The sequence below is a fragment of the Acanthochromis polyacanthus genome, chromosome 10 (genome assembly GCF_021347895.1).
Source record: "Acanthochromis polyacanthus isolate Apoly-LR-REF ecotype Palm Island chromosome 10, KAUST_Apoly_ChrSc, whole genome shotgun sequence".
Lineage (NCBI taxonomy): Eukaryota > Metazoa > Chordata > Actinopteri > Pomacentridae > Acanthochromis > Acanthochromis polyacanthus.
Window position 1 is genome coordinate 8,247,810 of NC_067122.1, and position 18,430 is coordinate 8,266,239.

At 39.7% G+C, this 18,430-nt stretch overlaps 1 protein-coding gene across 19 annotated transcripts in view; it reads right to left on the reverse strand.

Annotated features, from left to right (window-relative positions):
* Positions 1-3,643, reverse strand: part of prom1a (prominin 1a) — a 108,370-nt gene extending 104,727 nt beyond the window's left edge. For all 19 annotated transcript variants that reach the window (XM_022207941.2, XM_022207935.2, XM_022207938.2 and 16 more), the window contains exon 1: positions 3,051-3,643. In XM_022207941.2, coding sequence (XP_022063633.1) covers positions 3,051-3,279 — 229 coding nt within the window. In that variant the 5' untranslated portion in view covers positions 3,280-3,643. The remainder of the gene's footprint in view (positions 1-3,050) is intronic.
* Positions 3,644-18,430: the final 14,787 nt, after the last annotated feature.

An 18,430-nucleotide genomic window follows, 5' to 3' on the forward strand; every position in this document is an offset into this window, starting at 1 on the left:
TCTGAGCCCATAATGTTAGCAGGCTGCCTTCATCATTATTCAGTCGGTGAAAATCCATTGTGGATTAAAGAGTTTACATACAAGTACATTGTCATTCATTTTTAGTTTATTTTGGTATAGAATTTGATATCTGGAATTGCAGAAGGGTCCATGCAGACTCTCAGGACACTGAAATATACATTTACCAGATCCTCATGCTCGGATCTGGGAAGCCATAGACTAAACTACATTTCAGAAAAGCCGGTTCATTCATTATTCCTCCACTGCACCATTAAACCAGCAAACTCACTCTTCTCCACTTCTATGTTTGTGGTGCTCAATACAAAATGCTTCCTCTCATCACTTATTGAAGGGTGCAGTTATCCTTTATTCAACTCAGTTTTCTACATTTTCTATCAAAGTGTTGAAAAACACCTACTGATTAACAGCAAATTAACAATCAATAGATCACCAAATGTGTGTTATGTGCACCAGGACCTAAGTTAGTCGTGGTTAGTTAGTAGCTTGGATATCCTACATCTAGTTCAACAATTAAAGTAATTAAAATAAAGGCGAGAATAAGGAAAGACGTGTTGTATTCACAGTATCGCAGCATTTTGGAAATATCTCTCCAACAGCTTTGTGAATGGAAGTTAACTGTTGAGGTCTTACGCTGCTATACTCCAAAATAGATGTTGCTGTTAGGTTCAAATGGCATTTTTATTGAGTTCTGAGTTAAACTGCTGCTTTAGATGAGATGCGATGAGATGAGATGCGCATTGAAGACCAACTAGCACTTGTTAAAACAGATGTGTTTTGCTGAAGGATTGAGTGATTCATTCTTTAAATGTCTGCTGCTAACGTTGCGGCTTACCACAGGCTGAAGAGCAGAGACTCCCACGTCCACCCAGCCTTGAACATCTGCACCACCTCCAGTCACAAACCACTGGAGTGGAAACTATGCGCAGATCTTCTCCTCACTTGTCTTACAGATTCTAATGTCAGTTTCCAACACACGGCACAGTGCATACATGTTGTTATGGAAAGAACAAGCTGTGAGAACCACCGTGGACAATAAAATAATAGTATTATCTTCTGGTTAGAGACAATAAATGGCAATAAGAAAACGTTTTCATAAAATATTTGATACTTTCACTTAGATGCATCCGATATAATATGCTACAAGCTTAGGAATATTCTCCGTCAAAAACATCAATTTCAGCAAAAGAGTTTTCTGTTTTAGAATATTGTGTTAACACTTCCATCAGGCAGAAAACATCTGCAATCCAGTTTGCATGAGGTCGGTATCATCTTTCCCCATTTACTTCAGGTTTTATTACTGGCTGCGAAGTTATGTGCCGTGCCGATCGGCGTACGTTTGTCCTTCCGTCTGTTAATCTGTCTCTGGGCAACATTACTCGTAAACAGACTAACAAATTTGCATCAAATTTTCAGGGAAGGTCAGAAATGACCCAAGGACCAAGTGATTAGATTTTGGCAGTGATGCGGCTTATAGTCTGGATCCACGGATTTGTTAAAGATTTCTGTATCATTGCGAGACAGCGGCATGGCATCACTGTAACTAGGACAACAACACTACATGATTGCAATCCAACTACAAATCCACCGCTGTGGGACTTATTGTGATGGTGGTATAATATTTATTTTGAGATCTGAATATTAGGATTGCACAGCCCTGCCCCCTAGCTGGACGATGTCACACGATCGGTATTCGACTCGTGAATTCGTCTGTACCCGTAAAGCGTTACGAACCGAACCAAATATTCGGATATTCGTCATTAATCGAGGCCAAATATCCGGAGCCCAGAAACTGGTATTCAGACCAGCCCTAGAAATCATACGACTGAGCAGCCTTGGTGGAGTATTCCGCTCTCTGAGTGTTTCTCTTGTTTGTTTTCTTTAACAAAATGAAGGTCAGATTCAATTTTTTTCATCCTTATGTGTGTAAATGTATTTATTTGTGTTTCTGTCTGTTGTTAATAATTAGAATCCATTTAAACTGAAATATAGATTAACTTGTCATACATTTTTCAGCCCTATGTGAAAGCCCCAGAGCTTCCTGCAAACTGAAAAACAGCCCTGACAGATCACTGCATTTAAACATCCATGCGTGCAATGCTTTCTGTTAATAAGCAGATGACCTTTGCTTACAACATCTACACTCTGATGGACCCAAAAATAACACTGGGGCCCAGGGATAGGCTCCGATCAAACACATGACAAGCTGAGCTATTATCTATGAACAGTTTCCACATGACTCCATCCTCAGCTTTTGTAACGGTGCTGGTTGCATCCATGGATGAACCAACATCCCCCCTGATCAGTGGTCTGCAGATCAGGCCCCCGAGTGCTGGTGGCAAACTGGAAACTTAGATAGGCCAACAACATATGGCGCAGGGGCTTATGGGATTACTCAATTAACAAGGTGACTCAGGGAGCCACTAATCTGCAAAATGTTCAGATGGAGTACGGGCTGTGACGCATGGAGAGGGGAGCTGCATCTTTTGGGCACCAGCGACCCAATTAACCAAACGCAGCCCGTACGTGTGTGTGCGCGCCTAAGCAGTCAGGTATAATGGCATTAAAAGAAGAGGGTGAGTGGGTGCTCCAGGAAACGTTCACTCATTCAGACCGGCCACCGAGCACGTGATGCGGTCAGCGAGAAGCTCGTTACTTGTAATTATCCTGACAGGGCGCCGCGGGCACAAGCAGCACCTTCTCCAGCGCGCAAAGCAAGACGCGCGCAGCGGGCAGGCAGGCAGGCAGGCGACGTGACGCGCAAAACGGGGCGCAGAGCAGCAAGTGGGCACGTTTTTCAGCAATAAGACAGAGGAGAGCGTCACGAGAGAAGATCATTCATGAAACTAAATGTGTGTGCAGAAAAAAAAGTGCAATCTGGGTTTTTTAAAATGTTACATCAGGTGATAGAAGTAAGTTTGGAGTGGAAAAGATTTGATTCAGTTCAGATCTCAGTGATGGAGCGATATTTATCCATCTAAATGTGTGTCCGTGCCACATTCTCCAGCGGTTTCATGAGTGAGGATGCTTACCTTGCGGGAACGCGTTGGGCTGCACCGCGTACAGAAAGGCGTGCACCATGTGGAACAGAATCCCGATCGGTCCCGGCTCGTAATGGGCGAGCGTCTCGTAAACTCCCGCAGGCACATAACCGAAATCCAACTTTCCCGGAGGTGGGAGTCTCCGCGGCTCCGTCTCTTGCTGGAGTTCTCCGGACGCCGATAGCGCCTGAAGCAGCATCAGAGTCCCGGTGATCCACATCGTGTCCAAAACCGAACCCCCTGACCTGTTGTCAAACTGCGGTTCGAGACTCACAGAGCGAGCAAACTGGACGAGGAGCGCCCGGGTTCTTGTGGTTCTTATCAGAGGGGAGGGAGACAGAGAGGGGAAGGGGCCAGAGTAGATAGAAAAGTGTTCCGGTGGATGGACCGCAGCTTTTTAAGTCCTGCTGCCCGTGGAGCGACTCGTTCTCCGCATCGCTCCCCGCGGTCTGAGGCTCCTGGTCGGACACACACCCGGTGATCCTCTCCTCCGGTCTCCGCTCTTCGATGCGTTCAGTCCCGCTGAGAGGTAGCGCGCCTGTCGCTTCCACTCCAGCATCGGTGCGCACGGGGATGCGCCGCGTCACAGGAGCGGGCGGGGGTGCGCGCCGCCGTCGCGTCAGGGAGGCGTGAGTCCAGAGGGAAGCGCTCCTCCTGCCGGGAAGAGGAGGATGGAGAGAGTTTATGTTGTGTTATCTCTGATTAATCAGATCATTCTGCCACAGCAGAAACACTTAAATCCACTTCCAGTCAGTTTACAGCTGATTACTTTTACTGAAGGACAGTTTAAAGGTGTTCATACTGCAGTTTGTTTCAGTCATTAGTGCATTAATTCACATTTATCTGACACGATATTTACAAATTGCTAAAGATTTCATTACTCATACAGGCTCAATGTAATCCACTTTACTCAGACTGACCAAAACTACAAAGAAAACAGATACATAAAGCATCCTGAAATCATTTTATTCTACAGTGTTGAGTGAATTATTTAAATGTATTCCACTTGTGTAAATTTCAAACATGATATAGGAACGTTTTCTGTATTTTAAAAGTGTCTCGCCATTGATGAATGACATAAAAATAAGACATTCACTGACTGAAATAAACTGGTTTGTAATTATATGTGTCTAACTTGAGGTTTGAGTCAATATTTAAGCCATCAAACTTGATACAATATGTGACATTATTGGGAATGTTGAAGTCTTCCATTCAAAAATAAAAGCCAAAAATTGTTGTTTTAAGAGTGTTTCAATACAAAATGAGTTTACAGTAACAGAGCAGGTCAAATGGATGCATTGCTAATAACAAACAGATATTAAATGTAATATTTTTCCAGTATAAGTCAGTAAAAATACAACAGTATTAAGGCTCATTCTAAGCATGATAAGTAATTTCATTTCCCAACATTTGTTCTTTTTTAAAAAGTTATATTCAGAATACAAGTGCATCTTATACTTGAATGTTGTGTCTGAATATTTCTACAACAGTTTTGCTAATTGGTTTATTTGTCAACACTTGTTATCAAGGAAAATACCAATTATTCAGGGGTTGTATCTTGTTGGTTTAAAAATGCTCTGCCTTTCTTTTTCAGACTAAGTTTGGATTGCTAATTGAAAATTTGGGGTTTTGGCGTGTTGGCCAGACAATAATAACAACACTTAAACACATAAATCAGTTTATTTGTTTTCTGATAATTTGTAGAATTTCATATTGTTGGCAACTATGAGTGGATAATATGAAGACATAATTATGTTCAAGCTGAAATTATTAGTGAAGGACTTGATTGAAGAAGTCAAAAAGGCCAAAAAATGTAGCGTTTGTAACTTTTTGTGAAAGTGTATGATACGAAATTAAACTTTACCAAGTTTTGTACCTTTAAAACTGCTTTTTTTTCTTTCAAAATTGCTAATTGAATATTTGGGTGATGCTGGATTGCAGTGGACCTTTTTTTGATGTGTTTTTTGACAGTTTGTAGGATTTTTAAAGAGTTGCAGTCACAGTAGGTATTACTGTCAACTACGACTGGTTAATAGAAAGATATAACTGTATTAGAGCTGCAATTATTAATTGATTGAAGATGAATAATCAGTCAAAAAAACAAATAATTGCAGATTCCATCTTCTCACATGTGAGGATTTGAAACTTTTCATGGAAGTATATGATAATAAGTGAAATTTCATCAAATTTTGTACTGTTTTTTGGACAAACTGACATCAAATTAGGTTCTTGGCAAATGTAATGAGCATATTTCAGAAAATAGTTTTGCTATTCAAAAAACTAATCTAAAGGTTATGACATAATGGAATTAACAGAACATCCATCCATCCATCCATTCTCTATACACCGCTTTATCCTCACGAGGGTCGCGTGGGGTGCTGGAGTCTATCCCAGCTGACTCGGGTCAAGGCAGGGGACACCCTGGACAGGTCACCAGTCTGTCACAGGGCTACATATACAGACACACAATCACACTCACATTCACACCTACGGGTAATTTAGAGTAACCAATTAACCTCAGCATATTTTTGGACTGTGGGAGGAAGCCGGAGTACCCGGAGAAAACCCACGCATGCACAGGGAGAACATGCAAACTCCATGCAGAAAGATCCCAGGCCCACCCCGGGATTTGAACCGGGGATCTTCTTGCTGCAAGGTGAAATTGCAAACCACTTTCCCCACTGTGCAGCCCCATTAACAGAACAGAAAATTATAACTAATTATGAGTCATTAAACTGTCAGCTGAAGTGGACTGGACGTAAAATATCAGATTGTGTTTATTGTAACTCCTACATGAGTATAACTACAACAAATGTTCTTGTTAGATACATAAGGTGATTATCACCTGTAGTTATTTTTATGCCTTTCATCCAGCAGTACTCTTGAAAACTCAAACAGTCTCAGTCCGGACGTACATTTGAGCCAGTTTTCTGTCTTTCCTGTTAACAGGTGGACTCTGTCTTCCCCACCTTTGACCTGGTTCCTCCCAGAGGGCAGACGGACAGAGGATATCTGCGGTGCCGCCCAGAGGGGGGGATGTGATTGGTGGAGCGGTGATCAGGTGGGCTTCCCTTCTGTCTCTTGGCACAATAGCATCCTTGTCCTTCGTCCGGCGCTCTTGGGGGGCCCCAGCTCCTGGAGACAAGGCCGACTCCTGTTTGAAAGCCTTTGATCGCTGATTGTGAGCACATTTCTCCACTGATAACATGCTCTCATTAGACCCGCAGAGGGGCAGATGGGCAGATGGGCAGATGGGACTCTCAGCTGTACAGACACATGATATGCAGGGCTGAGGCTGGGAAGAAGCGAAACTTGTACAGTGAACTTGTACAGAAACTTCAGCTGAAAGGACTCAGATTGAAACATCTGGAACAATAGTGGCATGAAATCAGAACATTTCAGTTCTCCCTCCTTGTTCTTGTTTAGAGATCAGACAAAAAAAATTGACGGCAAGGTGGACGATGGTTGGCTGTTCACCTTTTTAAACCTCGGCGGCCTGCAGTGGATGGAGAGCCACATTTTGGACGGCATACTAAACTGTGACTTTTTTTCATATTTTGGACGGCATACTAAACTATGATGTTTTTTTTCCAAATTTTGGACGACATACTAAACTATGACATTTTTTTCCACATTTTGTACGACATACTAAAATATGACTTTATTTTCATATTTTGTACGACATCCTAAACTATGATGTTTTTTTTCATATTCTGGACGATGTACTAAACTATGACGTTTTTGTCATGTTTTAGACGACATACTAACCCAGGCCAGGGATGGCTAATCGTGAGGACCGGGACAATTCCTGGTGGGCCGGTCTGATGTTTGGGCCGCGAGGGCCGGTGTTCAGTCATGGCACTGGGTTGATCATTCTGCTGCTACCGCTGTTCCTGGGGCGCCTCCACTGACAGCTCTTTTTTTTTTCAGACGCATCTTGACCTAACACGTCTGTGCACACGGTCAGAGGTGTTTGAAAGATGAAAACAGGAAGAGCAAGGGTGGTGCGGAGAAGGCAAGAATTAAAACAGGTTGTTGCTAGAGGTACGGACCCATATCCGTAGGCCACAGGCTACTTTCCATTTGCCAATCAGATACGTGAGATCTGGTCACGTGACTCCCGGTAGACGCTAGCGGTACGAACCCGTAGCATCAGTACCACAGGTACGGACCCTAAACCTAACCCTAACACTAACCCTAGCCCTAACCTTTGCTTACCTTTCAACAGTTAGCAGCAGTTAGCAGCTTCGTGACTCGTGAGACTCGCGTACGGGTCCGTATCTGTCTGGCAAATGGAGAGTGCCGTATCCGTAGGCCACAGGCTACGGGTATGGGTCCGTATCTGTAGACACTACCATTAAAACAGGAAAGCTCTGGAAACAGAGGCAGCCGAATGTACAGAAATTGGAAACTTTTTCACGAGAGCTTGCGGTTTGAAACGACAAATGAAGACGAGGAAACGAATACGGAATTTGTGGAACTTTGCAAACCAGCGTTCAAGTTCATTTTTAAATCAATTAATTGTGTATAAAACATAACGTTATATAAATTAAATAATAGTATGATGCGACCCCGGAGAAAACCCACACATGCACAGGGAGAACATGCAAACTCCATGCAGAAAGATCCCAGGCTAGTGCTAACCACTACGCCACTGTGCAGCCCAGGGAAGCTTTAGGTTTATTAAATGTTGCTATGAAGCATGAAGACTAAACTCTCCACAAGGATCCAAAATAAGTTGGACTTCTACATGAAAGCTTTAATTCTTCATCTACTTCCTGAAAAGTTTGGTCAATAAAAAAGATAAAAAACTAATATTTTCAGCTGAACTAAAGACAGACTTTATGATTTTTCTGCTCACATGTTGTGTTGTTGTAAACTTACTCTTTCAACCCCCTGGAAACCAGTGTTTGTCCTGTTTTTGTGTTGCTCCTCGGCGACCCTCGACAGCCGGTTGTAATGTTTTTTGAGCAACACATCATACTGACGTTTTTACAGTGATGGAACCAGTTTGACATGTTCAGGCGTTCTTTGTGTGAAAACTCAGAGATTTCAGGTATCAGAAGGTGGTTTTTGACTGTCTTTGTTAACTTTCTGTTTCAACTTTAAACTAAATTTACTTCACTAAGCCAGCCCTCTGGACTTCTAGTAAGCTGTGTTCCTATTGGCTGTCCAGGTGGCTGCTTGTTGTTATCAGGAACACCTGAGCAGCTCAGTGTCTTCGTGATTTATGTCTGCAGTCAAACATTTCCTCTGCTTCTCTTCACTGAACTGGGTTTGAATCCGTTGCTTTAGTTTGTTCTTTAGGCATTGACTTGCAGCTTCCAGCAGTAAAATCCTCTTTAATATGTTTCTTGGTGTGTTTTAGGACTTTGTACTGGATAGTTGTGTGCGGTGATTAGTGGATTTGGTGGTTTAGTGAGATCAAACTAAAGACAACACATTTGAAAAGACGCCAGTTAGACTTTAGAAGATCATATTAAACAGAAGAGATGATAAAACAATCAAAAAGAGCGAAAACATATAAAGGTCTTCAAGCATTTTCTAGTCTGAAAGTAAAACAAGTTGTTTCTTCAAACATTTCCTCTTTCTGTGTTCTTGGTTTGATTGTGACAGAGTTACTTAGAACTCATTTCAGAAAACTGCTTTCCAGATTAAGTCTACTAGTAGTTGAAGGCATCGATAAAACTATTACCTTCTGATCTCCACAAACTTTACTGTTCAGTGAAGAGAATCAAAGTTTGTTCAGCATTTCTAAAGAACCCACAGATGAAGGTCTGAGAAGAACTCGGATCGATGGTCTAAATGTGATATCAAGACTCATGGTCACAAGTTTTAAGGCTTCTGTTAACCAGAAAGTTTAAACTAACACAGAAGTACTGAGAAACTTTTAAAACTTCAGTCATCAGACTGTCTGAAGGTTCAAACTCACAGAGTACTACTCAAGAACTTCTAAGATTTCAGTCCTCAGACTGTCGAAGGGTTCAAAATAACAGAGATCTACATCTCTAGTATGTTGTGGGACACTCGTTGAGACTATCCGAGCCGGTCAGTGAGCCGTTCGAGAGGCAGCTGGCATTGTGATTGGACGGTACTTTGGTCTGTTCCAATCCAGCTTCAGCTCCAGAGACGGCAGGTGGGACGAGTCAACGGAGGCCTGATGGACGAAGGCATGCAGCTGAGTACAACATATTAAACAATGATGTTTTTGTCATATTTTGGACGACATCCTAAACTAAGACGTTTTTGTCATATTTTGGAAGACATACTAAACTATGACGTTTTTGTCCACATGTTGGACGTCATACTAAGCTATGACTTTTTTTTCAACATTTTGGTGGACATACTAGACTCTGACGTTTTTATCATATTTTGGACGACATACTAAACTATGACCTTTTTTTGTCCATTTTCAGACGACATACGAAACTATGACGTTTGTTGTCCATTTTTAGATGACATACTAAACTATGACGTTTTTTGTCCATTTTCAGACGACATACTAAACTATGACGTTTGTTGTCCATTTTTGGACGACATAGTAAATGATGATGTTTTTTGTCCATTTTCAGACAACATGCAAAATGATGACGTTTTTTGTCCATTTTTGGACGACATACTAAATATGACGTTTTTTGTCCATTTTCGGACGACAAACTAAACTAAGACGTTTTTTGTCCATTTTCAGATGACATACTAAACTATGACTTTTGTTGTCCATTTTTAGACAACATACCAAAATATGACGTTTTTTGTCCATTTTCGGACTGCATACGAAACTATGACATTTTTTGTCCATTTTCGGACAACATGATAAAGAATGACTTTTTTTTCGCGTTTGGACGACATACTAAACTGGGACGGATTTTTCCCACATTTTTAATGACATAAGAAACTCCACCTTCTTTCCCACACTAAATTCTTGCTGTTTAATAAAAGGCCATCAGAAAGATTTGAACCCTGGTCTCTGAGCCTGTACAGTTTATGAACCACCTTCTCAACTAGGTGAGCAACTTGGGCAGCTTGTCTTTTTTCTGTTGGACGACATACTAAACTATGACCTTTTTTTGTCCATTTTCGGACTGCATACGAAACTATGACATTTTTTGTCCATTTTCGGATGACATACAAAACTATGACGCTTTTTTGTCCATTGTCGGACGACATACTAAACTATGATGTTTTTGTCCATTTTTGGACGACATACTAAACTATGACGTTTTTGTCCATTTTCGGACGACAGACTAAATTATGATGTTTTTTGTCCATTTTTGGACTGCATACTTAACTATGACGTTTTTTGTCCATTTTCGGACGACATACTAAACTATGACGTTTTTGTCCTTTTTCGGACAAAAAATGACGTTTTTTGTCCGTTTTCGGACTGCATGCGAAACTGACATTTTTTTGTCCATTTTCGGATGACATACTGAACTATGACGTTTTTGTCCATTTTCGGACGACATACAACACGATAACGTTTTTTGTCCATTTTCGGACAACATACTAAAGTGTGACGTATTTGTCAATTTTCGGATGACATACTAAACTATGACCTTTTTTGTCCGTTTTCGGACTGCATACGAAACTATGACATTTTTTGTCCATTTTCGGACAACATGATAAAGTATTACTTTTTTTCGTATTTTGGACGACATACTAAACTGGGACGGGTTTTTCCGACATTTTTAATGACATCAGAAACTCCACCTTCTTTCCCACACTAAATCCTTGCTGTTTAATAAAAGGCCATCAGAAAGATTTGAACCCTGGTCTCTGAGCCTGTACAGTTTATGAACCACCTTCTCAACTAGGTGAGCTACTTGGGCAGCTTGTCTTTTTTCTGTTGGACGACATACTAAACTATGACATTTTTGTCCATTTTTGGACGACATACTAAACTATGACGTTTTTTGTCCATTTTCGGACAACATACTAAACTATGACGTTTTTGTCCATTTTCGGACGACATGCTAAACTATGACGTTTTCGTCCATTTTCGGATGACATGCTAAACTATGACGTTTTATGTCCATTTTCGGACAACATAATAAAGTATGACTTTTTTTCGCATTTTGGACGACATATTAAACTGGGACGTATTTTTCCCAAATTTTTAATGACATAAGAAACTCCGCCTTCTTTCCCACACTAAATTCTTGCTGTTTAATAAAAGGCCATCAGCAGGATTTGAACCCTGGTCTCTGAGCCTGTACAGTTTATGAACCACCTTCTCAACTAGGTAAGCTACCTGGGCAGCTTGTCTTTTTTTGTTGGACGGCATACTAAACTATGATGTTTCTTTGTCCATTTTCGGACGACATGCTAAACTATGACTTTTTTGTCCATTTTTGGACGACATACTAAACTATGACGTTTTTGTCCATTGTCGGATGACATACTCAACTATGACGCTTTTTGTCCATTGTCGGACAACATACTAAACTATCACGTTTTTGTCCATTTTTGTCCCAAAAATGACGTTCCTTGTCCATTTTCGGAGCTGTGATGTTTTTTGTAGATTTTTGGACGACATGCTAAACTATGACGTTTTTGGCCATTTTTGGACGACATACTAAACTATGACGTTTTTTTGTCCATTTTCGGACGACATACTAAACTATGACATTTTTGTCCATTTTTGGACGAAAAATGACGTTTTTTGTCCATTTTCGGACTGCATGCGAAACTGACATTTTTTTGTCCATTTTCGGATGACATACTGAGCTATGACGTTTTTGTCCATTTTCGGATGACATGCTAAACTATGACGTTTTTGTCCATTTTCGGATGACATGCTCAACTATGACGTTTTTTGTCCATTTTCGGACGACATGCTAAACTATGACGTTTTTGTCCATTTTCGGATGACATACTGAACTATGACGTTTTTGTCCATTTTCGGATGACATGCTAAACTATGACGTTTTTGTCCATTTTCGGATGACATGCTCAACTATGACGTTTTTTGTCCATTTTCGGACGACATGCTAAACTATGACGTTTTTGTCCATTTTCGGATGACATGCTCAACTATGACGTTTTTTGTCCATTTTCGGACGACATGATAAAGTATGACTTTTTTTCGCATTTTGGACAACATACTAAACTGGGACGGATTTTTCCCACATTTTTAATGACATCAGAAACTCCGCCTTCTTTCCCACACTAAATTCTTGCTGTTTAATAAAAGGCCATCAGAAAGATTTGAACCCTGGTCTCTGAGCCTGTACAGTCTATGAACCACCTTCTCAACTAGGTGAGCTACCTGGGCAGCTTGTCTTTTTTAAGTTGGACGACATACTAAACTATGACATTTATGTCCATTTTTGGACTGCATACTAAACGATGACGTCTTTTGTCCATTTTCGGACGACATACTAAACTATGACGTTTTTGTCCATTTTCGGACGACATACTAAACTATGACGCTTTTGTCCATTTTCGGACGACATACTAAACTATGACGTTTTTGTCCATTTTCGGACGACATACTAAACTATGACGTTTTTTTGTCCATTTTGGACGACATACTAAACTATGACGTTTTTGTCCATTTTTGGACGACATGCTAAACTATGACGTTTTTGTCCATTTTCGGACGACATACTAAACTATGACGTTTTTGTCCATTTTTGGACGACATACTAAACTATGATGTTTTTTTGTCCATTTTTGGACGACATACAAAACTATGACGCTTTTTTGTCCATTTTCGGACGACATGCTAAACTATGACGTTTTTGTCCATTTTCGGACGACATACTAAACTATGACGTTTTTGTCCATTTTCGGACGACATACTAAACTATGACGTTTTTGTCCATTTTCGGACGACAGACTAAACTATGATGTTTTTGTCCATTGTCGGACAACATACTAAACTGTGATGTTTTTGTCCATTCTTGTCCAAAAAATGACGTTCCTTGTCCATTTTTGGATGACATACTGAGCTGTGATGTTTTTTGTCCATTTTTGGACGACATACTAAACTATGACGTTTTTGTCCATTTTCGGACGACATGCTAAACTATGACGTTTTTGTCCATTTTCGGACGACATACTAAACTATGACGTTTTTGTCCATTTTTGGACGACATACTAAACTATGACGTTTTTGTCTATTTTCGGACGACAGACTAAATTATGATGTTTTTTTGTCCATTTTTGGACGACATGCTAAACTATGACGTTTTTTTGTCCATTTTCGGACGACATACTAAACTATGACGTTTTTGTCCTTTTTCGGACAAAAAATGACGTTTTTTGTCCATTTTCGGACTGCATGCGAAACTGACATTTTTTTGTCCATTTTCGGATGACATACAACACGATAACGTTTTTTGTCCATTTTCGGACAACATACTAAAGTGTGACGTATTTGTCAATTTTCGGATGACATACTTAATTGTGACGTTTTTTGCCCATTTTCAGACGACATACTAAACTATGACCTTTTTTGTCCATTTTCGGACTGCATACGAAACTATGACATTTTTTGTCCATTTTCGGACCACATGATAAAGTATTACTTTTTTTCGCATTTTGGACGACATACTAAACTGGGCCGGATTTTTCCCACATTTTTAATGACATCAGAAACTCCGCCTTCTTTCCCACACTAAATTCTTGCTGTTTAATAAAAGGCCATCAGAAAGATTTGAACCCTGGTCTCTGAGCCTGTACAGTCTATGAACCACCTTCTCAACTCGGTGAGCTACTTGGGCAGCTTGTTTTTTTTCTGTTGGACGACATACTAAACTATGACATTTTTGTTCATTTTTGGACGACATACTGAACTATGACGTTTTTGTCCATTTTCGGACGACGTACTAAATTATGACGTTTTTTTGTCCATTTTCGGACGACATACTAAACTATCACGTTTTTGTCCATTTTTGTCCGAAAAATGACGTTCCTTGTTCATTTTCGGAGCTGTGATGTTTTTTGTAGATTTTTGGACGACATGCTAAACTATGACGTTTTTGGCCATTTTTGGACGACATACTAAACTATGACTTTTTTTGTCCATTTTCGGACGACATACTAAACGATGACATTTTTGTCCATTTTTAGACGAAAAATGACGTTTTTTGTCCATTTTCGGACTGCATGCGAAACTGACATTTTTTTGTCCATTTTCGGATGACATACTGAGCTATGACGTTTTTGTCCATTTTCGGATGACATGCTAAACTATGACGTTTTTGTCCATTTTCGGATGACATGCTCAACTATGACGTTTTTTGTCCATTTTCGGACGACATGCTAAACTATGACGTTTTTGTCCATTTTCGGATGACATACTGAACTATGACGTTTTTGTCCATTTTCGGATGACATGCTAAACTATGACGTTTTTGTCCATTTTCGGATGACATGCTCAACTATGACGTTTTTTGTCCATTTTCGGACGACATGCTAAACTATGACGTTTTTGTCCATTTTCGGATGACATGCTCAACTATGACGTTTTTTGTCCATTTTCGGGCGACATGATAAAGTATGACTTTTTTTCGCATTTTGGACAACATACTAAACTGGGACGGATTTTCCCACATTTTTAATGACATCAGAAACTCCGCCTTCTTTCCCACACTAAATTCTTGCTGTTTAATAAAAGGCCATCAGAAAGATTTGAACCCTGGTCTCTGAGCCTGTACAGTCTATGAACCACCTTCTCAACTAGGTGAGCTACCTGGGCAGCTTGTCTTTTTTTAGTTGGACGACATACTAAACTATGACATTTATGTCCATTTTTGGACTGCATACTAAACGATGACGTCTTTTGTCCATTTTCGGACGACATACTAAACTATGACGTTTTTGTCCATTTTCGGACGACATACTAAACTATGACGCTTTTGTCCATTTTCGGACGACATACTAAACTATGACGTTTTTGTCCATTTTCGGACGACATACTAAACTATGACGTTTTTTTGTCCATTTTTGGACGACATACTAAACTATGACGTTTTTGTCCATTTTTGGACGACATGCTAAACTATGACGTTTTTGTCCATTTTCGGACGACATACTAAACTATGACGTTTTTGTCCATTTTTGGACGACATACTAAACTATGACGTTTTTGTCCATTTTCGGACGACATACTAAACTATGATGTTTTTTTGTCCATTTTTGGACGACATACAAAACTATGACGCTTTTTTGTCCATTTTCGGACGACATGCTAAACTATGACGTTTTTGTCCATTTTCGGACGACATACTAAACTATGACGTTTTTGTCCATTTTTGGACGACATACTAAACTATGACGTTTTTGTCCATTTTCGGACGACAGACTAAACTATGATGTTTTTGTCCATTGTCGGACAACATACTAAACTATGATGTTTTTGTCCATTCTTGTCCAAAAAATGACGTTCCTTGTCCATTTTTGGATGACATACTGAGCTGTGATGTTTTTTTGTCCATTTTTGGACGACATACTAAACTATGACGTTTTTGTCCATTTTCGGACGACATGCTAAACTATGACGTTTTTGTCCATTTTCGGACGACATACTAAACTATGACGTTTTTGTCCATTTTTGGACGACATACTAAACTATGACGTTTTTGTCCATTTTCGGACGACAGACTAAATTATGATGTTTTTTTGTCCATTTTTGGACGACATGCTAAACTATGACGTTTTTTTGTCCATTTTCGGACGACATACTAAACTATGACTATGGGCCGGATTTTTCCCACATTTTTAATGACATCAGAAACTCCGCCTTCTTTCCCACATTAAATTCTTGCTGTTTAATAAAAGGCCATCAGAAAGATTTGAACCCTGGTCTCTGAGCCTGTACAGTCTATGAACCACCTTCTCAACTAGGTGAGCTACCTGGGCAGCTTGTCTTTTTTTAGTTGGACGACATACTAAACTATGACATTTATGTCCATTTTTGGACTGCATACGAAACAATGACGTTTTTGTCCATTTTCGGACGACATACTAAACTATGACGTTTTTGTCCATTTTTGGACGACATACTAAACTATGACGTTTTTGTCCATTTTCGGACGACAGACTAAACTATGATGTTTTTGTCCATTGTCGGACAACATACTAAACTATGATGTTTTTGTCCATTCTTGTCCAAAAAATGACGTTCCTTGTCCATTTTTGGATGACATACTGAGCTGTGATGTTTTTTGTCCATTTTTGGACGACATACTAAACTATGACGTTTTTGTCCATTTTCGGACGACATGCTAAACTATGACGTTTTTGTCCATTTTCGGACGACATACTAAACTATGACGTTTTTGTCCATTTTTGGACGACATACTAAACTATGACGTTTTTGTCCATTTTCGGACGACAGACTAAATTATGATGTTTTTTTGTCCATTTTTGGACGACATGCTAAACTATGACGTTTTTTTGTCCATTTTCGGACGACATACTAAACTATGACTATGGGCCGGATTTTTCCCACATTTTTAATGACATCAGAAACTCCGCCTTCTTTCCCACACTAAATTCTTGCTGTTTAATAAAAGGCCAGCAGAAAGATTTGAACCCTGGTCTCTGAGCCTGTACAGTCTATGAACCACCTTCTCAACTCGGTGAGCTACTTGGGCAGCTTGTCTTTTTTCTGTTGGACGACAAACTAAACTAAGACGTTTTTTGTCCATTTTCAGATGACATACTAAACTATGATGTTTGTTGTCCATTTTCAGCCAACATACCAAAATATGACGTTTTTTGTCCATTTTCGGACTGCATACGAAACTATGACATTTTTGTCCATTTTCGGACAACATGATAAAGTACGACTTTTTTTTCGCATTTTGGACGACATACTAAACTATGATGTTTTTGTCCATTCTTGTCCGAAAAATGACGTTCCTTGTCCATTTTTGGACGACATACTAAACTATGACGTTTTTGTCCATTTTCGGACGACATGCTAAACTATGACGTTTTTGTCCATTTTCGGACGACATACTAAACTATGACGTTTTTGTCCATTTTTGGACGACATACTAAACTATGACGTTTTTGTCCATTTTCGGACGACAGACTAAATTATGATGTTTTTTGTCCATTTTTGGACAACATGCTAAACTCTGACGTTTTTTGTCCATTTTCGGACGACATACTAAACTATGACGTTTTTGTCCTTTTTCGGACAAAAAATGACGTTTTTTGTCCATTTTCGGACTGCATGCGAAACTGACATTTTTTTGTCCATTTTCGGATGACATAGTGAACTATGACGTTTTTGTCCATTTTCGGACGACATACAACACGATAACGTTTTTTGTCCATTTTCGGACAACATACTAAAGTGTGACGTATTTGTCAATTTTCGGATGAGATACTTAATTGTGACGTTTTTTGCCCATTTTCGGATGACATACTAAACTATGACCTTTTTTGTCCGTTTTCGGACTGCATACGAAACTATGACATTTTTTGTCCATTTTCGTATTAAGTATTACTTTTTTTTCGCATTTTGGACGACATACTAAACTGGGACGGGTTTTTCCGACATTTTTAATGACATCAGAAACTCCACCTTCTTTCCCACACTAAATTCTTGCTGTTTAATAAAAGGCGATCAGAAAGATTTGAACCCTGGTCTCTGAGCCTGTACAGTTTATGAACCACCTTCTCAACTAGGTGAGCTACTTGGGCAGCTTTTCTTTTTTCTGTTGGACTACATACTAAACGATGACATTTTTGTCCATTTTTGGACGACATGCTTAACTATGACGTTTTTTGTCCATTTTCGGACGACATACTAAACTATGACATTTTTGTCCATTTTCGGATGACATGCTTAACTATGACATTTTTGTCCATTTTCGGACGACATGCTTAACTATGACGTTTTTTGTCCATTTTCGGACGACATGCTTAACTATGACGTTTTTTTCGCATTTTGGACGACATATTAAACTGGAACGTATTTTTCCCAAATTTTTAATGACATAAGAAACTCCGCCTTCTTTCCCACACTAAATTCTTGCTGTTTAATAAAAGGCCATCAGCAGGATTTGAACCCTGGTCTCTGAGCCTGTACAGTTTATGAACCACCTTCTCAACTAGGTAAGCTACCTGGGCAGCTTGTCTTTTTTTGTTGGACGGCATACTAAACTATGATGTTTCTTTGTCCATTTTTGGACGACATACTAAACAATGACGTTTTTGTCCATTGTCGGATGACATACTCAACTATGACGCTTTTTGTCCATTGTCGGGCAATATAGTAAAATATCACGTTTTTGTTCATTTTTGTCCCAAAAATGACGTTCCTTGTCCATTTTTGGATGACATACTGAGCTGTGATGTTTTTTGTAGATTTTTGGACGACATGCTAAACTATGACGTTTTTGGCCATT